Source organism: Prorops nasuta, unplaced genomic scaffold, assembly GCF_024137725.1.
Source record: "Prorops nasuta isolate Cenicafe-Biocafe unplaced genomic scaffold, Cenicafe_Pnas_1.2 PNAS00018, whole genome shotgun sequence".
Taxonomy (NCBI): Eukaryota; Metazoa; Arthropoda; class Insecta; order Hymenoptera; family Bethylidae; genus Prorops; species Prorops nasuta.
In genome coordinates this window covers 2094628-2117058 of record NW_027116815.1, presented here as the reverse complement: position 1 = coordinate 2117058, position 22431 = coordinate 2094628, and the positions used below count along the sequence as shown (strand labels likewise).

The window sequence follows — 22431 nt, the reverse complement described above, 5'->3', positions numbered from 1 at the left end:
TCCCTCTCCCTCTTTCTAGCCTCTCCTATCGCCTGCTAAAATTAGAGCACAGCCTTGAGAATCGATGACGGAGTCCCTAAGCGTTATTAACTCTCAAGTGCAGATTTTGCCCGGTCTACCAATAACCGTGGGTCTCCTGTCAAATTCTATGAGATTTTAAACAGAATCAACGCTCCTCCAATTCGGTATCCCAAAATTCACCCCACAAACATATTACTCGATTGGGACAAGTTGTTGTGATACACACAACGTAAATAAAATGATTCTTCGTTTAATAATTGTTTTTATTATAGTTATTTAAAATCAGGTTTGAATTTGTTTGTTACTGGCCTGGTTTATAAATCGGCGAATGAAACACAATGGTTCGTATCACGGTAAAGTTGATTGGCGCTTAATTTTCTTTCGAGTTCCTAATCGTCAGTGCACGATACTCGCCAGAGAGTTTTGACGCGGCTAAATTACGTTTATTAAACTTTAAATATTTCTTTACTCGATGAAAATCTAAAGTATGACTATTAAAAAGTTTTCTTATTTCTTTGAAATGTGTTTTTATTTATAATTATATTTATTTGGTAATTAAAGAAGAGAATATTGGAAAATTTAAAATTTAGATATAAATGTAGAACGCTCCTATGTAATTTGTTGAATGGATAGCGTGACAGGAGGTTATTTTCTATCTTTACCCTTCATTGTCCTTTTAACGTCTGACAATAGCGAGATTTATTGAACAAAATATCGCTCGTTTTTATTACACATTCCTATATACAATAATTTTATTGGTATCCATCACTTTATTTATAAATATATATTAATATTAATTAAGATTTCTCAATAAAGCTGTTGTATTTTCTCGATATGCTGTGATTCATAGATGATAAAGGTGTGGTTTTATTAGTACCAACTAGTACCAAGAGAAACTTTTGAAAGGATTGCAAAAAGTTTCGTGTCGATGTTTTTTTACCAACAGTTGATAGAATTCTGATGCAAAAGTCGTTAATTTCTCTCGTCACAGATCGCAGCTATGATCAGCACGAGGCGCAAGGTAGGTAAAGGTAAAATTGTTGGGACGCTTGCGCGAAATCGATCGGAAGTTCTTGGGCTCGCCCTTATACAGCTTCGGGTATCGCAGCAGTGTTGCGTCAGAAGTGGTCGGAGGCTCCGCACCGAGCACCGCTACTTGCTGCAAACATGAAATTCCTTCTACCGTCTCGCGAAAACGCGAAGATCGATCGAGATCGCGAGTGTCCGAACGTTCCATAGATCCACAAAAACTAATTCTCCCTTCCTTTCTCCTAAAATTCCAGCTTTTTCCCAAACCTGTGTCAACGTTCATCTGGTACCTCTTTAACTTTCGGTTTCTCAATTACTAATAAATTACCAAAATCAGAATAAAAAAAAATCTTTACAACAATTTTCTCTCGTTTAAGCATTTCAAGCTCTAATACCACCGTCTAATTAATTTTGGTTCGAATCACTAATTTTTGTTTACATACACTCGTTACTCGTTACTTCCGGTATAACATTTTTGGAAGGATATTTTGGAATTTGAGTATAAAGAATGCGAGCTTATATACGAAGACTGGTACTTTGGTCATCATTGGCGATTTCGTTACTGGTGGCTGGTCGACTCTTATCGAGCAAAGGTTTGCAACTTCCGGTTCTTGTGATCGGCAATGAAGAAGAAGTTTTTGGATCGTCGAGTCGACCACCTACCCAGCAGCAGGATGTGCCAATTGGTGCCCCGGCTTATGCAGCCGGCATGTACATGGCTGGTCAACGACCGAAAAACAACACTTCGTGCTACTGGTACTACGCACTACCGGATGTGCTCTCTTATCATCCGTCCAAGGTCGGCGACTTAACGAATAAACCAAAATCGCGCGATCCGCCAGAACGATTATTGTAATTTTTCTTTCTTCTTCAAGGTCGCCTGGAGCCCGGAAACCAGAGAGAGAAGTCCATACCGGGTACTTCCGTTTATCATGCGTGGCCGAGCTGCGCAGGAGGAATTGCCGCAGGTGACTCTATGCACCCACGCAACGGCCGATCAGGTTTACAGCGTGGTTGAGCTTGCCAAAAGGTGGCAGGGACCCATCAGTTTGACCATTTTCGCTCCCGGATTAGACGCTGGCCTCGCCGTTGCTTTGCTCGATCGAGCCTGCAGATGCGAAGAAGCCATGGCTAAAGTATTTTTTCCTCATGTTTTTCCGATTCTTCGATATACAAATGACCATCGTGTACAATGTATCGTATATCAATCATTCGCAGGTCTCCGTGCATTTGGTGTTTCCAGCCGGAAGACCTCCGGCTCTTGGCCAGGTGACCTTGAGTCAAGGTGACTGCGCAGCTTCAGATCTACAGTGGCGAGAAGCGGAAACGGAAAGACGGAAACGAGCCATGACTTATCCCATAAATGTTGCGAGAAACGTAGCAAGAATGGAGGCCAAAACTGCCCGCGTGCTTGTTTCTGACATAGAATTACTACCCAGTGATAATCTGGCCTCCGGTTTCATTGAGATGGTCCGAGGAAAAACTCCCAAGCTCGGTGTAGTCTTCGTACTTCCGGTTTTTGAGATCGAAGCGAATGAAACTCCACCGACTAATAAAAAGCAGCTACTAGCTGCCATTAGAGCTGGTCTCGCGGTATATTTCCATAGGTTCATATTTTATCACCTAGTTTGGTAGGAAGTTGTTGGAATAAGGGTCGAATCGGAAATTATGGATATGTGAAATTTATTTGAGCAAAAAAGCCTTTAAACTGTTTGAAAGGTATATCTTTATTGTTGGTTTCCGGTTCAACAGTTATTCGAAGGACATTTGTTCTTAAAAAGCTAAGTTTTGTATAGTTAACAAAAAAAATTTTTTGGAAAAATTTCAGATTTCTGTGTCCCCACTGCCAGAGATTTCCAGGTCTCACAAGATGGCTGGTTCGACCAGATCCAGAAAGAGTTAAACCTTTGATAATTACGAAACGAGAATTTCCCTACAATAGGTGGGAACCCGTTTTCATTGGGACTCGCGAGGATCCTCTTTATGCCGAAGAAATGTCCTGGGAAGGGAAACAGGACAAAATGGCCCAGGTTTGTATACGTATAATTTTGTTAGTTTTGTATATATAATGTTATATAATATTTATATTAGATTAATACTATGTGTTAGATGTTCGAGATGTGCCTGTTGAATTATCGCCTTGTTGTGCTTGACGGTGCCTTTTTAGTACATACACCAGGAATAAAACGAAAATCGCAAAAAACTAATTCGAGAAGACAAGAGTTTTTACACCCTCAGGAGAAAAGAAACGCAAAGATTTATCAACGTACAATAAAACGCTTGCTCAATCAATATCCTCTGAATAGAAGATGTGCTCCATAGAAGACAATATGTAGATTATTAAAATAATAAAAGTTAGAATAAATTAATTGTTTCATCATTGTTTATGGTTTACAAACGATTCATTTTGTTATACATCTGACAGTATGTTTGTATGTTTCATCCAGTATGCCTCCAATTAATAAACTCTCATTCTTTTTTACCAATTATAGATCCAATATTTATAATACAATAATAAAAAATTTTCAAGTATATACATAAAGCTATACTCTGAATCAGTTTTACCCGACGTAGAGTAACCGAAAGCTCAACAAAAGGCTCAATAGAGAACCAGAAACTGCAATTTCTCCACTACATACCCAACTAACAGTTTCCAATCCAAAAGCTTAACCGTATCTTCGCTAATACTTGTAGTTTTTCTGTTTAAAAGTACGGTTACGAGTTCAAACTCCAAGACAGTCCAAGTCTCTAAGTAGACATTTACTCCATCTTTCGTTCGGCAACTGTACTAAATAGCTTCGTAGCAAAATACAACGTGTGCGGTGTGACTACTTGCTACTTGCTAGCGTGCTTGTGTGAGTTGTGTCAATTATTTTTTTGCAAGTTTGAGGTTAAAGTTACAATAATTAGGTGAATTTAGTAACGACTGAAGTAAACTGTTTTATATAGGATACAATGGCGTACGTACTTAATAATTTTTCTAATTATTTTTCGACGTAAAACATAAATTAAATATATAAACCCGAGCGAAGGCTGCTTTTTCGAAATGTAACTTTTATCCATGCGAAACATATGTTATAGGTTTTTTTAATATATTTTGATAATATAAAGAATTATTGATATTTTGCAGGTCCAAGGTTACCTTTAAAGTTACTCTCACGTCAGATCCAAAATTACCTTTTAAGGTGTAAGTAATTGTTTGTAATATACTGTTGACATCAGTACCTATTCTGACCTATTCCAAAAACTAAGATCAAATTAAATTTTGGATTATAACCTGATTCTTCTGGCATGAAAATTGTATATTTCTTTTCCTTTTCATTTTAGTTTATATTTGATTTATTTTCTCTTAAACAGATAATATATCTCCATCGATTGCCAGAAGATGAAAGGCTGCCTACTTCCATTAAAGCTGTGTGGATGGAATTGGAATAATTTCAAGAATAGATCAGGATGTCAGACAATAATTTCTCTGAAATATTGCAAATGTTAGATGTTTATCATGCAATTCTAGAAAATCCTAATATCAACAAAAATACTACTATTCATGATGTTACAAAAGTTTTTCATTGTGCAGAGTTTATAGAAGCAACTATAAAAAAAGTATACAAAGAAGAGAAAAAGTATATTTTTGAATGCCACTTGTACAATCATTGTAAATTAAAGAATAGAAAAGCTGTGTATAGCTGTCAAGAACTTGAATTAGCATGTGACAAAATACTCGAAGTTTATTTAAAGAATCTTTCTTTACCAGTTAGTATTGTAGATGAATATTTAAACTTATATAGTAGGTCTTGTGGACAAGAAAGATTACAAAAATTCTTTAATAATACATTAACCGGTTCTGCATACTTTAATAATATAATAAAATCAATGGAGGGAATAGGTGTTCCAGCTTCTGAAATAGAAGACGAAGCATTGCTTATTGAATGGGAACATTTTGCTAAAATAGGGCACCAAACTGAAGTTACATTATGTATTCATAAAATGTTGTCTGATGGTCTTCTTTCAAAAATTCTTTCATTTGCTAATGAATTACCTGATGATAGTGAAACTAAAAAATTAATTGTTAAAATTTTAATCAGTAAAGTATCAGACAATGATCTTGATACATGTTTAGAATTTTCTAATATTGAGGAAGAAGTATTTTTGACTTTTGTGAAAAATAATACAGACTTTTCTATATATTACTTGGATGCAATATTTTATTTTGGCCGAAATATGAAAAAGGAAGGAGATAAATGGATATCAAATAATCAGTTTACTTATGCCAGTTTAGTTAAGATTTTTAAAACACTTTTGTACGGTCCTAATGCAATTTATGATGTAGTTTATAAGAGACTGCAATTGGCACAAAAACAATTAGACTATTTAATATGGAACGATATAGAGGAGGATTGTAAATGGTAATTGTAAAAATGATTAAATTTAATAAAACCTTTATATGTATATTCGGATTTGACATTTTAAGCGTGTGTCGTTAGTTTAAAATGTTTACAGATTTAGTGTACCTGACCAAACACCATTTACGGCTGTGTTAAAATTCGCTGCTGAAGAATTCAAAGTAACCCCGGCAACATCGGCAATTATTACGGATGACGGTATAGGTATCAACCCGCAACAAACAGCAGGTACTAAAAATTCTTGAAACTAATATCGTTAATATTAGGTTTTTCGTTTCACCTATGCTTCTTACACTTATGGTGTTTTCGTCTTTATATGTTGATATTGTAAAAAAGGTACATACTGTAAAAAGTGTAGTGACTTTCTGCTAAGACATATAGGTCTATTAATAAAAATTAACAATATATTAACAAACTCTAATTTTTTTAGGAAATGTTTTCCTTAAACATGGATCAGAATTACGATTAATTCCACGAGATCGTGTGGGAGCAAGTAGATGATCACTCTTTAGTCCAATCATTTTATAAAACTCAATTACAATATATTGAATTATATAAAATATCATAAAAGTTATGTTATGAAATTATTTTTTACACAAGTACATGCTTATATATTAATTAAATAAACTATTATTTGAGTAAAAATTGATTTAACTGAATACGCATTTATTAATAAAGAGAGGGAGAGGAAAATAAATATGCATTTAACATAATCATGATAGAAATATTTTATAAGTGAAATACATGTAAGGTATAAGATCGATACAAAGGTATATTATTACATGATAAAATTAGGTACGTCATGATCAATTGTAGCACAAAGTTCGACAGATACACTTAAATTAATTTTGCGATATATATTTTAAATCTTCCTTTGTGCTATAAGAGAGCGAACGTCGGACTAAGAAATTCAATATCCTTCGTAAGTGGAGCGAGATAGAAGTATAGATGCAAATCGAATTGTAATATAATATTACACAATAACAATAATGACGTATGACAAAGATGCATTAGGAAAATATGGAATTTCGATGATTTGATTGATGAATATCACGGTACACAAGAAGAACTTCCCCCAACAAAATTATTTCCTTCGTTAAATACAAAATTAATCGTCGGTACATCGATAAATCTCCATTCTTATAAGTATTGTCGTAAAAAACAAAAATTCTACGTAGAGTAATGCTTTCACAACTTTGAATGAGTGGCATGGAATAATTCTGGGTTTTATGGCCGTGTTAGGCGATTTATCAATGAGTTACATCGAAAAATTGTAAGTTGCGAAATCTGTTAAAATTACCATAAAGATCTTCCTAGTATCTTTATTACATTATAAACATACCAAATGTAATTTTTTTATTAGAGTGATCTACATTGAGCAATTGTGAATTGAAGTTAAAACTTTTTTATAGTACTAGAGCAAAATTTTTTGATTGCAGCGTTATAATATTGCCAAAAAAATATTTAATATTACCATATGTGTAATAATTTCTATTAATTGTAGTTTGATTATTTTAGGGCAGAAGACTTTTTGGACTGAGCTTCGATAATACAAAGGTGTTTTGCTCGAATGTTTTCTAAACTGTATACAGTTAAACCTGATTTATAATGATCGCGTGTAATAAATGCTTAAAACGAGACATAGCACCGTAACACTACCTTTGCATACAGACGATAAATACATTCTCATTAAAATACAAACATTCGCAGTAGAAAAATGTTACACAGTATTAAAATTGTCGAGTCCTCTGATACATAAATAAAATACATTGATAAAATGTAAATAGTATAAAAATTTTATCATTCATTTTGAACGTTGAGTATCGCGGAAGCCTCGAAAGTGCTCTACTTACGACCGATCCATTTTTATTTGTTAATATAATTCTTCATTGTTCAACTAACGCATCGATTTACCACTTAATGCTGATACATGCATACTTCTTACAAGTTACCTCGTAGATTATAATTATTAATATGTGCGTGAGAGCGTAGAATGTATATCATTAATATTTGATTCTAAAGAAAGTAATTTCCCAAGATCACACACGTTATAAGAGTATAATATTTACTAAAAACATAATCATTTCTACCGTTAAAATGATACGTTGTAAGTGGTCATCTACATAATTCAATAAATAATATATTCGGAATGATTAATGCTGCATAAACAGTGCATAATAATCGACGGTATATCATACTATTTTAATGTAAGGGAACAAACAAATTATATTAAAATACCATTGCTTTCAACAAAGTCATTTGATTACAATGCAATCGTGTAGTGATTAAATAATTCTTTAATTTAAAAATAAAACGCCTATTCCCTTTCTAAAAAATGGCACAATTTTATGGTATTCGTTTAAATACGTATGTATTCAATTATGTTAATATTTTTTTTGTAATTTTTTAAAACAATATTTGTAACTTTTTTTAACTTGATATATTTGATATTCTGTATTGAAGAATATTGCCTAAATTTCATCAAATTTCGTAGCAAATTCACATAGGTTGTAAAATTTTAAACAATTCTTTTCATTAATAGCTATAAATACTATGTTCACGTAAAAATAAAAAATCACGTACATATACCTCATTTTTATTCATAAAACAATTAATAATGCAAAATGATTATACTAAAATATAATCTCTAATTTTCATGATGAAACAAAATCTAAGAGAACAATTCAAGACTAGAGTTACACCATCACGTGTTTCCTATATTATAAAATTCATCGCCTGCTGTATCGTTAAAGTCTTTCAAAGATGTCAAAATATCCTTACAATCTTTTTTTTGTATTTTAATGCTTTTCTATCACAATGATTAATAAAAAGCTAATGACTGTTTATTCCACTGAACAAGGCTTGGTTGCATATTTTCGCTATATAGATATGAAAAATACACCGTTAAAAAGTGAAAAATGAATATAAAATTGAGAGCACTGGACTCGTTTTGGTTCCTTTTATAAAATAATTGGAAGTTCCTTTTCATTATAATCGTCCAGAGCATTAGCGCATTCAGTCATTACTTTGGCTATATCATTTTTAAGTTATATATCTCATTTATCAAATGACTACACCTATACTTAAATCTTGGATTACTCTTCGCTTATAATAATCCAGCGGTGATACTCATTCGTCCTATAATGAAAAGAATATTTTATTGCAGAAATATATAACGAGACATACACTGATTGAAAGCAAACACAAACCAGATTATCACGTCGAATTAAATATATATAAAAATAGTAAAATTACCAATAAAGACCTACCCATTCATGTTCATCTACACCTTCCATGTGGTCCTGTTCCAATGAGCACTGGATTACATCACCAACCAAATGGCTCATCGTTTTTTGCAGCTACCACAACATACGACGCACAATACAAATACATGATATTATAGTAACGAAAATAAAAAATAAATAAATGAATAAACCAACTTTTCGATTTCAATATTTACCAAACCTGAACAACCATGCATTATGATACTTGATTACATTTCAACAAATAAACTAATTTTTGCTTACCTCTTCTTGCTTCGCTTTCACGTCCCAGCTAGACATTCTATTAAAAGGTTGCGAAGAAATGGAGAAAGCGCTTTGAGATTGCTTTACTGACTGAGGAGGAGGGGCGGTAATTACAGATTGAACTTGATCGGAAACTGCAACAAATTTATTAGAAAATTCGTATTTAATTTATGATTTGATCTGAGATTTAGAGTTCACATGGAAAGATCATCACTTACGGCATTCCATTCCAGGTGGTTTGAGACTTATTCTAGACGCCTGTTTATTGGCGCCACTGAACCATTCTGCAGCGGTCATAGTTGGCTTCCACGTGACTTTAGTCGGAGGGAACAAGTCATCTTGGAAAAGCTCGCTCTGAGGAATGTACAAATGCTTATTTTTGAAAGAAATTTTTGTAAATAATATAAAAAATAATCAAACGAAAACCTCAATTACCTTGATACGCGGTACGGTGAAGCTGAGAGGTTCAATTGTATTGTTGGTTAATCTCAAGGCAGATGCGAATTCTACACTGGCAACGTCACATTTATTCTTGGGAAGAAACGAGAGACCTTGGTGTAAAGTGCTACAGCGGTGATGACTCAAAGGACAGCAATAGGGAGCTTCCTCTGTAACTTCGAAGGCATAAATTGTGGAGTCACCGCGTCCAGTGAGAAACAGGGTTGAGCTGTCTTCATCGTAATACGGCATTAGAATAGCTGGTGAAACGTCCAAGCCGACGGTGTTTAATGGACTGATTAGACTATCCGCTTTGAATACGAGAATTTGTCGCTCGGATACTTTGTCGAAGCCCATTACCACCAAGTATCGACCGTCCAATGCCCAAATGACCCTGGCACCTCTTGTACCAACTGGTCCTTTTCCTTCTTTCACCGGAACGTCCGTAGCTCTGGGCTTGTAAATTCGAAGCTTGCCATCTTTACAGGCACTGGCTAAAAATTGCCCACAGGGAGACCATGCCAAGCTAAATATTTGATCCGTGTGATTCAAAAGAGTGATCTTGGCAATTATCGATTCACAAGATGACAAACTTGATAGATCCCAAACTTTAACCGTCATATCGTAAGAAGCTGATGCCAAGACATTGGCAGCTAGTGGGTGGAACTTGATTAAATAAATTTTATCAGCATGTGCCTCGATGATGTGTTTAGGCTCATTGGTCGGTTCCATTAGTCCTGCATCAGGAATTTCCCATAATCTGATCATTCCATCATCACAGGCGACTGCCAGTTGTCTGTTATCGAAAGGATTCCATTGGAAGTCCATGACAGAAGCCCCTTGAACCAATGCGGGCATTACTCCATCGGGCAGCCTGCCAGTTTTCTTCAATTCTAGCACAGCAATCTTTCCTCCTGGCCCACTGAGAGGTACAGCGACACGATCAGGATTGGCATGGAAACCATCGCACTCGCCAGATATCTGTCGGCTGATGTTACGAATATTCTCGATGTGGGTGGATTTGTGACCTGGTGTACCCTTTAAGTGCCTGAATTTCGATACTCTGCCAAAAACAGTTGATGTCCTCTTTGGCGTAGGTGTCGCAACCGGTTCTGGCTTCTCCAATCTCGGATCCATACTTTGCTGTCTCAGCATTGGAATGATTTTCTTTGCTTCATCCTCCTTGATTATCTCGCTCTTAACCTTGAACGAATCCCTTCGTCTCAACGCGGTTGGCGATCCCATGGCTTTTTCTGCCAAATTACCATCAGTCACAGAAACCGATCGGCTTTCGTACAAACGTCTCCGTTCAGCAATGGAATTTCTGTTGACACCCGATCGCTCGAAATTTCCAACATCTTCGTTTTCCGGTGATTCGTCCTTGACTTTTGTCTCGAAAACTTTCCTTCTCTCGGCTGTACTAGGTGTTTTTGGTTTGTATCCGGAATCACTGGAGTTTGCGTCCTCCTCCATAGAACTCGAATCGCTCTTTCCATTCTCAGTATCCTTCATACGCTCGTTGGTATAAGTTGGTGACTTTTCCTCAACGCTTCCATCAACCGGCGTGTTAGCTTCCGGTGTGTAACCATTTGCATCGCTGTTGGGTGCAACGGGCACAGAAAATACTTTGTCAAACGAAAACTCTTGGCTCCCAGATTTTGCTTGGAACGGTTTTGGACCAAGGCGAGGCTGTAATAAAAACAATTCATTAAATAAACTCTAAAATATCAACCAATACTTATCGAATCCTAAATATAATTATATTACAGATAAATTGAATATTGTTAAAAAATGGTATGATACGATGTAATGGATTGAAAATGAATACACACGATCGAATCACTCAAACCAGAAAACGCTCTTTGCTTAATATAGAATTTACATATTTCCCTGATTGTAAAAATTGTTATAGCCTAATGGTACAACCTTGTATCCACCAATCGCATTTGGATTCACCGATGTAACTACCGGATTTGGCGATGTTCGCGGTCGTGCAACTGGTTTTGGTTCATCCTCAGATATACTGTTGGCTCTTGAAGCTCTCGGCAATGGCTTTGGCGGTACGGCTTGTCCTCCATTCTGCATCTTAGCCTTATCGTCCTCCATTTCGATTTTGTTACACTCGTCCAACTTTTCAATATTATTTTCCGCATTTTTCTCCCTCTCTCTCTCCTTCTCCTTCTCCCTTTCCTTCTCCCTCTCTTTCTCCTTCTCACGAGTAGTCATCACTTTCGAGTATCCTTTTGGGGTCGCTATGGCTATGGATTTAACCGATTTCATTGGCTCCGTTTTGATTTCTCGTTGATTGTCTTTGAGCGTCGTTAAGTTTCCTTTGTGTACCTAAAGGTACATTAAATTCCTTAATGATACAGACCGGCCAGAACCGGAAAATCAAGCCTTTCCATAGTTTTAGCTTTACATTCGTACGCATATATACACACGCACACCACGAATACAAAATTTTTAGCACACGTATCATATCAATTTTATTATTGTATTTTAGGCAGGACACATAATGAAAGAGAAGAAACAGTTCATTTCTTCGTGTGAAGAAGTATAAGCCTGCCTAATAATACAATTTTTTCACACGCCGTACTTAAAATTACTTACGCTCACAGAGTAAGCTACAGAACATCGATTGCCATAAAATTACACGTGCCAGGAATATACTGTATGGTGCTAACGCATAAAATAAAAATTATACTTTGGAAATCTGAAATATGAAAAAATGTATACATACTATGAAAAAAATCACTGAATTGTGCATATAAATAATCAAAATTATTGAATCAAACAAATAAAGAGATGGATTAATTACTATACTGCTGTAAGGTATATGGTAGCGGTACAGCTGTTTTTATTTCATATACTACTACTCAGTAAAAATATTTTCTCTTGCAAATAATAATACATTAAGCTCAAACCTATATACATAGATATACTCCACACACAAACATTTTATTCACGATTTATAAGCTTACGCATCAAAAATTTGAGAAAGTACATGCCTAATTGTAGAGACCATGCAAATTCAGTACGAATGAAAAAATTATGAGTCTTTTTAATGACATGAAACAGCTCAAAATTGTATAAGATACTTACAGTAATTGGTTCTTCCCCTTTATTCCTCTTAGCAGGGTCTAATGAAATTTTTGGTACTGGAACATTGTGACCTTTCATCCATGTAGCCGCAGTATTTTCTGCAATATAGCCAGCTGTTTCTGGATATAAGTCTGCATGAAAGTCCCTGTATGTCTAGAAATATTAAGAAAATAAATTGAAAGAAATGAAAAAAAAGTAACATTCTTAAACACATTAAATTAGCACTTACTTTACGGGGGACTTGATACATAATGGGTATCACCATATTGGAAGTTAACTGCAGTAGCCTATTCACTTCAGCTTGCATTACATTCAATGCTCTTTTTGGTACCAAGCAAACACCTTTAGTTTGTTCTCCGCTGTGACGTATACCTTCAACTAGGTATGGATCCTTATCCATCACTTCCATGTAAATAATAGTGGTATCTCCCTTTCCAGCAAGGAAAAGCATGTTTGTATCCGGATCAAACAGTGGCATCAGAATCCTATAAATAATGTATTAATCAGTGAAATGAAAATTAAAATAATTTTGTTAAAGGACATTTTGTTAGAAAAAATTTACCCTGTGCTACAATCAAGCTCTAATGTTTTGACTGGATCATTCAAACGCCTTAGATCTCTTATATAAACTTGTCTAAGTCTTGCAGCATCAAATCCAGTAGTCAGAATTCTATCATTATTTAACCATACAATTCTAGAATCTTTAATACTTTGATGGCTTGAGCTGGTATTAACAATATAAGATGAAGCACGAGGATCTATTATCCTGATTTGCTTGTCCTTACAAGATGTTGACAAAAGAGTTCCATCCTGCTTCCAGCTTAATGATTGAATAACTTCTGAATGCTCATTGTTAGCTGTAAAAAAAAGAATATTATTCCATGAAAACACATAGTATTTTTTTAAATCTTTGAAGGTATTATTACAAAAAAGTTCTTGCTGAGACAACACATCCCACAAAGTTAGATTAGTGTATGATACGGTTGCCAATAAATGCTCAGCAGTTGGATGCCAGCAAACAGCTTCTACTCTCCGCTGTCTATGAGAAAAGGTACATTCAGGATTGCATAAAGATTCTTCTAATCCGCTTTTAGGAATATGCCATAATTTTACCTAAAGACCAAAATAACAATGTTTCAAATTTAACTAAATGAAAAGGAAATATAAAGTGGCTATTAAGTTTATACAAACAAGGCAATCTTGAGATCCTGTAGCAAGTAAACCATCATGAAAAGGTGAAAAATCCATATCAGTTACTGTATCAGTATGTGCATGAAGCAGGGGCATAGTTTTGCTCTTTCTGCCACAATCTTCAAGAGGTAATACTGCAAGGCTAGATCCTACAATTTCAATAGAAAATGTGTAATATTACTCCTTAAAAAAATAACTTATGACAATTACTTACCATTATGATCAACATTGAATGCCATAAAAGCGGCAGATGCTGTTATGTTGTTACCATAAGTCTGGTAAGAGCCAACTGAGATATCTCGAATACAAGCTTCTGGCTTGGGAACAATGGGAGCTGCATTTTTGTATTTGGATGCTTTAAAGCGCCAAGCCATTTTGATATTACAACGGTCTCTTGGGCAAAACACTTATTTGGTCATGTAATCTAGAGAAAATTATAATAACGTAATGATAAAAAAAAAATTAAGCCATACACATAGGAAACGAAAAGTAATTAACTATCAATAATAAAAAAAGCACAATAATAATTAAAATTTAATATAAATAATGAATTTGGAAAATTTTCAATGATAAATTGAGAAAAACTTTTTTTATGGATACGGTACAAATTGTCCATCTGTATAATGGTAAGAAAAGAGTATGCGTCACGAAGTCTCCCATATTTAACATGCGTCCATTTGAAGAAGGTAAATAAATATTGGCATTATTAACAAAAAAGGTATTGGGTTTTTTAAAATCGTGCATGACTAATATAATTCGGGGGTGAGAACCACCCCACCCTTAACAGCCGGAATAATGCAGAGGACCTTGTAGGAATTATGAAAAACAAGTACATTTATTTCTATTGGGGAAGTGTAAATATGTTGATTAGATTCTTCTGAATACTCACGAAAGAACGAGAATCGTCTCGTTAGAGATTTTAATTCTAAATTGGCACGTAGATGCTCCAATATCGGGCTGCGTAACACTATAAACACACAAGGCAGAAAAGCAAGTAGGCGTCTCTAGTAGAGTCGGCTGACAGCCGGAAACAGGAAAGTTCCCCCACCACTTTCTCTACCTCCTCCTTCTTCCATCCCTCCCATCTTCTCTTCTCCAACACCAGCAAAGCGAGCCTTAATTTTACATTATATACAGAATACTATGAATATCTTATGCCTGAATTTGATAAAAATAAATACAACAGATCTCAACTTTATTCCAAATGGAATTAAGTTGTATAAACATACACATGTAACGTCCCAACTTTTTACTGTATTTACAATATACTTTTAATGTATATATGTGTATAATATTTTATAGAATTTCATGTATTGCTAGAAGGAAATTCGAAATGATGCTTGTTTGAATAATAAGTGCTTATTATTATTCAAAATTAACTAATTTGCGATAAAGTTAGAGACGTGTTTGGTTTGTGACATTTTATAACTCCGGCATAGAACATCATCGTGAGAGAGTTATTACACCATCGAGGAGGAACAGGATCGATAATTCATATCGATGATGTCATTAATTTAAAAATACATGATTATCACAACAGGTGCTTAATATTTATAAACAAATAATTTAAAATTCAATAAAATTTATTAAATATATATCACATTTATCATATAAGAATTTATATAAAACTACTATTCCTGCAAAAGAGCGAGTTGTAAGAGTGGCATAATTTTCAAAGAAGACAGATCAGCTAGAACAGACTGAAAATGAGGCAAAAAATTAACCATAATCAAAAGATTAAAAAGAAACGTTTGCTTTTATACATTCAAAAAGTATTACCTCGACGCCGTGTAAATTATTGACTTGCAGTAAATTCTCTTTTCTAAAGCTGAGAATGGTAACGGCCAGCAATGGAATGATTTCCAACGAATCGTAACCGAGAATTAAATCCCAAAGGTGTAGCAATTGCTCGGGAGGTAAGTGGCCACTAAAGCCGCGCATAATCCACTTGAATACCACCTTGGCACTGAAATTTTAGCAAAAAAGATTCCATAAAACAATGGGACAGTTTTTTTTTGTTGGATATATTAAGAATAAAATGAAAGGTGGACAAAAGAAACTTACGGTTGAATGTGCATGCTTCTGAAGTGCGCCCACAATTGTGGCTCGTGGCATTGTAGGAGCCTTTCAAACAGGAGACAGAGTGCCACAATACCCTGTTCGTGGCTGGAGACAGTATGGAGCCGGAACCAATATCTCAAATAAAATGCGCGAAAAGTGTAGTACATGGCGCAAGGATCGTCGTACAAATAACAAAATGGAGTAGCTGTGCAAAATGTATATTTAATAAGATTAAATTCATTCTCGTTTTTTTCCATCTGCCAAATTCGTGAATGTAACGTTAAGCCTACCGTACATGGTGAACCCGTGAAAAGGAATAACACCGCTTGGTGGAAAGACTAATGTATTTTCCAAAGTTGCTGGTTTTCCTTGGAGAACCGCGTGAATTACTTGACCACCTGCGCTCCTGTCGGTTGTCACTGGCACAAGGATCTCCGAATCTCTCGAGAAACACAGCATTGTCTTGTAAAGAACATCTTCGAATACAAAATACTGATCGTCGTTACTCGCCGTTAGTTGTACGTCCTAGAAAGATGAAAGGCACCGGCAAAAACTCCATCCTTAAATATTCCTACACTATATTTGGAGTAATTACCTTAAATATTAATTTATCTATAACAATATCATATTGCAGAACTATATTTTTCAATTCCTCGTAATATTCGATATCCTAAAAAGACTGGTATGTTTATAATAGAGGATAGTCTTGTCACAATGACTAATGTAAAAACGTACGAAAAAAACTTACATTTTCCTTCACAGTAGAGCCTAAAACTAAAGACCAAATGCGACCACGCAACGCTCGTGGACAGCCTTGTTTTAAAAATTCTTGAGCGACCGGAGCGTGATTGGAAATTAATACTTTCTCACCTATATGAGTCCTCTCAGTTTCCAAGTTGGAAAAATTTCCACTCGCTGGCATGTTTGGATTTACGCCGAGTAAAGGTGTTCCTTGACTTAATTCCATGTACAGCTCTCTCTGTAACAAAATAAATAGAAAATATCAATTGTCTATGCATAATTGAAATGATATTGTTTAATTCACATCACCAGTTGCGAAAGGGTTTTAACGCGAATCTGGATGTGACTGAACTCCCAATGCAGTCCTTCTCTGAAATTTCAATTGCAAAATAAAGATAAAGCCATATAAAAAAATGCAGGAATAACGAAGATACGAACGTACACTTGTTTTTTGAAAGTCGGATCCCTTATAGAAAAAAGAACATCCAAGAAATCTTTCGGGGCATAAAGCGGCCGATACTGGCTTAAGTCTAGAATTATTTAATTTTTTATTTTTTTTTGTATCTTTGTTTGATTATATATCATGGATACAAACAAATTACCAATGTCGTAGGTACTCAGTTCATTCCATTTTTCCGACAACTCATCCTTATCTGGGCCTGGTCGTAAACGAGCTAAAGGAACATTCAGCTCACTGCACATGGAATTTAATGATTTTTGAATTCGACGTTCCCACTGTATCTGAGCTTTTTTTAAATAGCTCAAATCGACGTTATCTATTTGAGGAGATGGTTTCGAATGAGCTATTTCCTGTAACAGTACATGAATTTGTGGGTACAATTTTTAAAATTAGAATCATAATGTTTAAAAATCGAACAAATTTCTATTAACAACCTTCGTTCTTGCCCAATGAAAAACAGTATTTCTCAATTCCGTCTCCAGTCCATTACTTTTCAATGCTTCAATCAGACTATTTTGAAAGTCATCTTTTTTCACAGCAGTCGATGCCACTAGTTTCTAAAGAAAGAACATTAATTTCCTTATTATTGAAGGCATTTAGGTACGACTCCCGTTTTCTTCTGCACACAACAACAAAAAAACTCGCCTGTATTTCGCTATAGAGACTTCTGTAATTAGCCATTCTTTGAATATCTTCGGTAAATTTTCGTGCCGATTCATTTAGAGAGAAATTTTTCACATCTTCCATGTTTGATAAACGAGATAAGGAAAATGTCTATAAGAATTCAATCCATTTCACTATTCGCTTTGGAGCTTTGGAGCTAGGCGCCATTTGTAAACAATTATCTCTTCTATCGCAACATGTGGTAAATATAAATTCCTGCGAAATGTATCACGTGGATTTGAACTTTTCGTTTGCTTTGTTACTTGTAATCCTTCGTACATATATTTCGCTAGAAAAAGAAGAGGTAATCAGAATATACATGAGATCATCAAAGAAACAGCTTTCCCGCCTTTCACAATCAACGCAACAATTTTAAACAAAGGATTTTTTAATATTGTTCTTTCTGCCTCACAATTTTATTAGAAAATGACTACTGAAAACTCATCAGTAATTCTTTAATTTATAAATAAAATTTTGATCGATCTACTAGGGAATACAAGTGTATAGTTTCTTGAGCTGTTTGAAAAAAATTCCGGAATTTTCATACAGCTGATTCTGGTTGATTCATTGCAGTGAGTCGAGGGGTCTTCAGAATCCATTGAACCCTTTAGACTTACCGATCCGATATTCCAAGCAATGGTGTTTTATTATAAAAAACCCATCCACGCAAATCGTTATTAGAGACAATTATAAGTATGTGCCTATTAAACGACAGCTAAATTTTTTAAGATTAAATAACGCTTTAAAATGATTCGTGGCGTGTGTGACTGACCGAACCGGTACGGTACTATGCTTACAGGAAAAATGGCGGTGCAATAATCACTGTTTTGAAAGCTACTGCCTTTCTTAATTATTTAAAAAAACAATTTTAACATGGATATCTCAAGTATGTTAGAAGTGCAAGTAAATGAGGTAAAAGATGACTTTTCCGAAGAAAATGGTAAGTTCTACTTTATCTATAAAAAAAAAACGAAACTTGATCGTGAAGATGCAGTCTAACCTTATATTACTTTAGTGTCAAAAAGAGATCACTCCTCAGTAGAAGGCAACTTACCCACGGCAGTATCTGCAGAAGAAAAACAGTTTTATAAATCTATGTTCGGAAATGGTAAAAATCCATTTATTCTATTGTTTTATAAATGAGTTTACTGTCAAGAGTAGTCTTAGGCCAAGGCCTGCTTCGTAGTGGAATGCAATGTTTAAAATTTATTTAACATTATATCCCTTATATAAATAATAATGAATATTTACTAAATTTTAAAACAATTTTCTCAATTCAGTATTTTTTGATGGACTGTGGTATGTGGTTACAGATATTGCTTCAGTCAGGTTTCGTAGGTTACATTGCACAGCATGTGATGTACATATTGGATCAGCTCCAGCGGATGCTTGTAATATGTTTGAGCATCCATTGCTACGTACATTATTGTGTAGAAAGTGTAGAGATTTTTATGGAGATGGAACATTTGAACAAGGTATACCTACTGTTTTGTTATTATATCAGTGTTCAAAGATTAGCCTTCATTTACAATAAATTTTATTCCAGGTTATGATAATACCGACATGTTCTGTAGATGGTGCGCAAATGGTGGGACTTTATATTGCTGCTATTATTGTAGTAATACTTTCTGCGATGAGTGTATAAAGCGAAATTTTTATGTGACGGTTAGAAAAAGAATCAAAAATGATAAAGAGTGGAAATGCTTTGTATGTGATCCAAAAGATTTGTATTCAGCAAGAGCACTTTGTTGGGCTCTTTTGCAACATGTTAAAACAGTTACAAGGTAATAAAGCATGAGTGTATGCTTGAAGAAAAGTTCAGTAGACAACTTAATTTCTTTTTATACAAACCATATATTTTTCAGGATACTTCAAAATGATCAGCATATGAGCTTGACAGAAGTTAATGAAAAACTGCATTTGGATGAATCTGGTTGTTGTCCACGAAAAAAAAAGCGTAAACGTATAGCCTCTGAAGCTGAGTCTGATGAGTTAGAACAAACTTTACCGACTAATTCTAGTGCTGAAACTATTTTTGCACATAGTAACAAAATGGCTAAAAGACTCTGTTCAAGAAAGGGAACTAATGGCATAAGCAGAGCTCCTGTGCCTATCCGCCCACTTATCAAAGTTCAGCGTCCAAGTGATATTAATCAAGATATTAAGCAAACTATAACTCCTCCTGAACGACCTTTAATAACTCGCGAAAATCAAGTATTAACTTATGATAAATCAATTGCCAAAAGATCTCTAAAATCAACCACCAACGAGATTCCGGTAATTAAAACATACAAATCGTCTAATTTAAAAAATACTAATGTATATAGTCAGGCGATTATAAATGCTATTCCAACTGCAACTCTACTTCAAAAACCAATTACGCAAGGAACGGGAATAACGCCGACCACTACGCTTCATATGGGATTTACTTCGTCAGCACCAATGGTTTCTATACCGAATAAAGTCAATAGTTTGTTAAATCGTGGACGAGTTATTTTGCCACAAAAGGCATCGACAGTACAAACTATCGTACATTCTTCGAATGTAATAGATCTCGATAGTGATTCGGACGAGCCAGTAGTCGTTGAACAATCAGAGAATAGTTTAAATTTGGCGACCTATAATGAAAGTGAAATTAAAGGACAATTAAGAACAGCAATTACCGTGTCAAGTCCATCTGTAAATTTTACAGGATCAGCAGTACCTGTTGCACTTGTCAGCACTGATGCCAATGTGTCCAAAATACAATCTGACAAACAATTAATTGAGGTAAATAGTACCATGGCTCCAAAGAAAAATACTTTTGAGAAAACTTTCCAGTCGTGTTGCAAAGATGTTCATAATATCATCTCGAATTTAAGAGAAAATATGAAAAATTTAACATCGTCAAATTTAAAAAATGATAAATCTAAAGAGAATGAGCAACAATTTGTGTTTCAGAAAACTAAGTCATTTTACAAATCAGTGCTACAGATCGTAACGGGTTTAACATATGTTAATGATCGTATTGTACGTGAATATGCTTCCTTCCAAAAGAAGGCGACTCCTAAATCGGATGAGCCTGATTCTTCAACATTAGCTGAATTTTATAAGTCACCGCTCGAAATGCATTGTAGTAGTGACTCTAGTACGGAATCCGACAACGATGAATTAAAAATTATTGAACCAAATGAGTGGCTCCTGTCCACGAAGCTAGAACATTTTTTGGGAATACACGATAAGAAGTCGTGTAAGCTAAGAGATAAAAGCATTCAAGTTGATGACGTTATTATAAAAGACTATGAGAAATGTATATCTCATTCTGTTATTTCAAAAATTGCTAGTGACAATAATGTTTTATTGTCGAATACACAATATGGGCCTGATGAAAACTTTGGTAATGGCAAATACGAGGAGGAATTTATCAAATATTTACAGTACATCGAAGATCATGGCATTGAAACCGAAGATATGCAAGGAATTCCAGAGATAGATGATGTGTCGTTAAAAATGCTCGTTAATAATAATTCTCCTTTTATTACAAAACTTTTTGATAAAGAAACTAGAAACAGTGATTCAAGTCAAATGGAAAATGTAATGCTTGAAAATGATAATTCAACAGCAAAAGATAACGTAGATAAACTTAAAGAATTAAACCAAGGGGAAAGAAAAGATCTTGGGGAGCTCCAAAAACGTAAATATCTAAATGTAGACAATGTTTTGGAGAAAGATTTTGCTGAAACGTCAAACAATACTGATGTAACAAAAGAAGAACATATATCTATAGCTGACATAAAACTGAAAGAAAGAATTCAAGTGAGAACAGAACTAACTCGTAACTCTTTTAATGCCCAAGAAGAGGATTGTACAATTATAGATTAAGTTAGGATTTAAAAAAATCCATATGTAAATTCACTTAAAACTTTAATCTCGTTTATAATTTTTAGTTTTGGGAGGTTTTAAAATTTAAAACAACTACAACACGAAATTTGTAAACCATTACCTCTTCTCTTCTCAAACTGCTACTCATTATATTTTCAACTGACTTGCTCCATATACTATAATGGAGTTATACATTTGTTTTCACAATCGCAATCTATCTCTTTGTAAATGTAGTAAAAACTTTATCAGATCTTAATTTTGTTTTGTTACACAGTACTAATGTAAGTTGTTGTACATATTTTATTAAGGCTCACGGTTCATCTTGCTTTTAAAAATCTTATTGATTCAAATTAGTCAACAAGATTTTGGCAGCTTGCCATAAAGCTAAAATGAGTTTATATAAAAATCTTTAAACGACAGACAAACTGAAACTTTGTATAATTAAATATATATAAAACTATAGATTAAGTTTTTAATTACCTATATTCATTAGGTAAAAAGAGTGTCTGTGAAATATAATCATGACTTAAATGTGTATAGAGCGCTGAGTGTAAAGATCGATCGTTTCATAATGCAGGGTTATTTCATTTCTTGTATTGTTTAAAAAAAATAGAAGGATAAAATATTTAATAATAATCCATTTTTATCAGAGGCAACAGGCAATAACTCTTTTGAATTTCAGCAATCGTACGAATCTTAATTAATTTTTCAAAAACATGAGAAGAAAATTTATTAAAATGTTTTTTATTTTATTTAGGACATAACGATTAAGAGGTGAAAATGATTTTCTTGAATCGTATCTTATGTACACATTAAATGGCAGAGTGTCAAATTTAAACTTTTTTATTAAATAAATTACATTTATCCTTACTGTATCTCTCACTCATTTATTTTAAAGTTGAAATTACTTACAATATTGATGATTTTTGGTCGT

The 22431-nt window shown here is 34.3% G+C and overlaps 5 protein-coding genes across 11 annotated transcripts; 3 read left to right on the top strand and 2 right to left on the bottom strand.

Annotated features, from left to right (window-relative positions):
- The first annotated feature begins 1154 nt into the window (after positions 1-1154).
- On the top strand, positions 1155-3523 carry LOC136779948 (beta-1,4-glucuronyltransferase 1-like). Its single transcript, XM_066737918.1, has 5 exons — positions 1155-1849; positions 1926-2186; positions 2269-2657; positions 2879-3080; positions 3160-3523. The coding sequence occupies exons 1-5, from the start codon at positions 1559-1561 to the stop codon at positions 3370-3372; spliced, it is 1356 nt and encodes a 451-aa protein (XP_066594015.1). The 5' UTR covers positions 1155-1558; the 3' UTR covers positions 3373-3523.
- Positions 3524-3859: 336 nt separating this feature from the next.
- Ufm1 (Ubiquitin-fold modifier 1) lies at positions 3860-6112 on the top strand. Of its 4 annotated transcripts, none has more exons than XM_066738036.1 (4): positions 3860-4010; positions 4181-4237; positions 5551-5681; positions 5884-6112. In XM_066738036.1, exons 1-4 carry the CDS (start codon positions 4006-4008, stop codon positions 5952-5954), a joined length of 264 nt encoding a protein of 87 aa, XP_066594133.1. In that variant the 5' UTR covers positions 3860-4005; the 3' UTR covers positions 5955-6112. The 4 variants fall into 4 exon arrangements, with proteins under 4 accessions (XP_066594133.1, XP_066594132.1, XP_066594129.1 ...); XM_066738035.1 differs by lacking the exon at positions 5884-6112 and adding an exon at positions 4408-5456 and having other exon boundaries at positions 5551-5682; XM_066738032.1 differs by lacking the exon at positions 5884-6112 and adding an exon at positions 4408-5456 and having other exon boundaries at positions 5535-5676.
- Positions 6113-6155: 43 nt separating this feature from the next.
- pod1 (coronin pod1) lies at positions 6156-14729 on the bottom strand. 3 transcript variants are annotated; one of them, XM_066738030.1, is made up of 13 exons: positions 14601-14729; positions 13926-14135; positions 13712-13860; positions 13447-13633; positions 13083-13377; positions 12750-13005; positions 12521-12673; positions 11345-11758; positions 9416-11107; positions 9199-9334; positions 8981-9114; positions 8723-8812; positions 6156-8591 (listed from the first exon to the last, which is right to left on the bottom strand). In XM_066738030.1, the coding sequence occupies exons 2-13, from the start codon at positions 14083-14085 to the stop codon at positions 8583-8585; spliced, it is 3675 nt and encodes a 1224-aa protein (XP_066594127.1). In that variant the 5' UTR covers positions 14086-14135; positions 14601-14729; the 3' UTR covers positions 6156-8582. The 3 variants fall into 3 exon arrangements, with proteins under 3 accessions (XP_066594127.1, XP_066594126.1, XP_066594128.1); XM_066738029.1 differs by lacking the exon at positions 6156-8591 and having other exon boundaries at positions 8607-8812; XM_066738031.1 differs by lacking the exons at positions 6156-8591; positions 11345-11758 and having other exon boundaries at positions 8607-8812.
- A 586-nt stretch (positions 14730-15315) lies between these two features.
- On the bottom strand, positions 15316-17787 carry LOC136780025 (TBC1 domain family member 19). The gene is made up of 11 exons (XM_066738055.1): positions 17619-17787; positions 17408-17530; positions 17116-17323; positions 16956-17043; positions 16823-16883; positions 16521-16751; positions 16368-16442; positions 16063-16297; positions 15776-15977; positions 15491-15677; positions 15316-15411 (listed from the first exon to the last, which is right to left on the bottom strand). Exons 1-11 carry the CDS (start codon positions 17718-17720, stop codon positions 15343-15345), a joined length of 1581 nt encoding a protein of 526 aa, XP_066594152.1. The 5' UTR covers positions 17721-17787; the 3' UTR covers positions 15316-15342.
- A 526-nt stretch (positions 17788-18313) lies between these two features.
- Positions 18314-22335, top strand: ADD1 (ADD domain-containing protein 1). 2 transcript variants are annotated; one of them, XM_066738052.1, is made up of 6 exons: positions 18314-18576; positions 18652-18744; positions 18950-19111; positions 19183-19420; positions 19502-20405; positions 20577-22335. In XM_066738052.1, the coding sequence occupies exons 1-6, from the start codon at positions 18510-18512 to the stop codon at positions 21495-21497; spliced, it is 2385 nt and encodes a 794-aa protein (XP_066594149.1). In that variant the 5' UTR covers positions 18314-18509; the 3' UTR covers positions 21498-22335. The 2 variants fall into 2 exon arrangements, with proteins under 2 accessions (XP_066594149.1, XP_066594148.1); XM_066738051.1 differs by having other exon boundaries at positions 18318-18576; positions 19502-22335.
- The last annotated feature ends 96 nt before the right edge of the window (positions 22336-22431 follow it).

Bases quoted from the DNA above. Each gene is read 5' to 3' on its own strand.
- LOC136779948 (XM_066737918.1), top strand. From the start codon at position 1,559: ATGCGAGCTTATATACGAAGACTGGTACTTTGGTCATCATTGGCGATT. The intron at 2,187-2,268 runs GTATTTTTTCCT...AATCATTCGCAG, and splicing joins GCGAAGAAGCCATGGCTAAA to GTCTCCGTGCATTTGGTGTT. The intron at 2,658-2,878 runs GTTCATATTTTA...GAAAAATTTCAG, and splicing joins CTCGCGGTATATTTCCATAG to ATTTCTGTGTCCCCACTGCC.
- Ufm1 (XM_066738032.1), top strand. From the start codon at position 4,504: ATGTCAGACAATAATTTCTCTGAAATATTGCAAATGTTAGATGTTTAT. The intron at 5,457-5,534 runs GTAATTGTAAAA...GTGTGTCGTTAG, and splicing joins ATAGAGGAGGATTGTAAATG to TTTAAAATGTTTACAGATTT.
- pod1 (XM_066738029.1), bottom strand. From the start codon at position 14,085: ATGGCTTGGCGCTTTAAAGCATCCAAATACAAAAATGCAGCTCCCATT. The intron at 13,006-13,082 runs GTAAATTTTTTC...CATTATTTATAG, and splicing joins GAGCTTGATTGTAGCACAGG to GATTCTGATGCCACTGTTTG. The intron at 12,674-12,749 runs GTAAGTGCTAAT...TAATATTTCTAG, and splicing joins TGTATCAAGTCCCCCGTAAA to ACATACAGGGACTTTCATGC.
- LOC136780025 (XM_066738055.1), bottom strand. From the start codon at position 17,720: ATGGAAGATGTGAAAAATTTCTCTCTAAATGAATCGGCACGAAAATTT. The intron at 17,531-17,618 runs GCGAGTTTTTTT...TTCTTTCTTTAG, and splicing joins GTCTCTATAGCGAAATACAG to AAACTAGTGGCATCGACTGC. The intron at 15,412-15,490 runs GTAATACTTTTT...CCTCATTTTCAG, and splicing joins ATAATTTACACGGCGTCGAG to TCTGTTCTAGCTGATCTGTC.
- ADD1 (XM_066738051.1), top strand. From the start codon at position 18,510: ATGGATATCTCAAGTATGTTAGAAGTGCAAGTAAATGAGGTAAAAGAT. The intron at 18,577-18,651 runs GTAAGTTCTACT...ATATTACTTTAG, and splicing joins TGACTTTTCCGAAGAAAATG to TGTCAAAAAGAGATCACTCC. The intron at 19,112-19,182 runs GTATACCTACTG...ATTTTATTCCAG, and splicing joins AGATGGAACATTTGAACAAG to GTTATGATAATACCGACATG.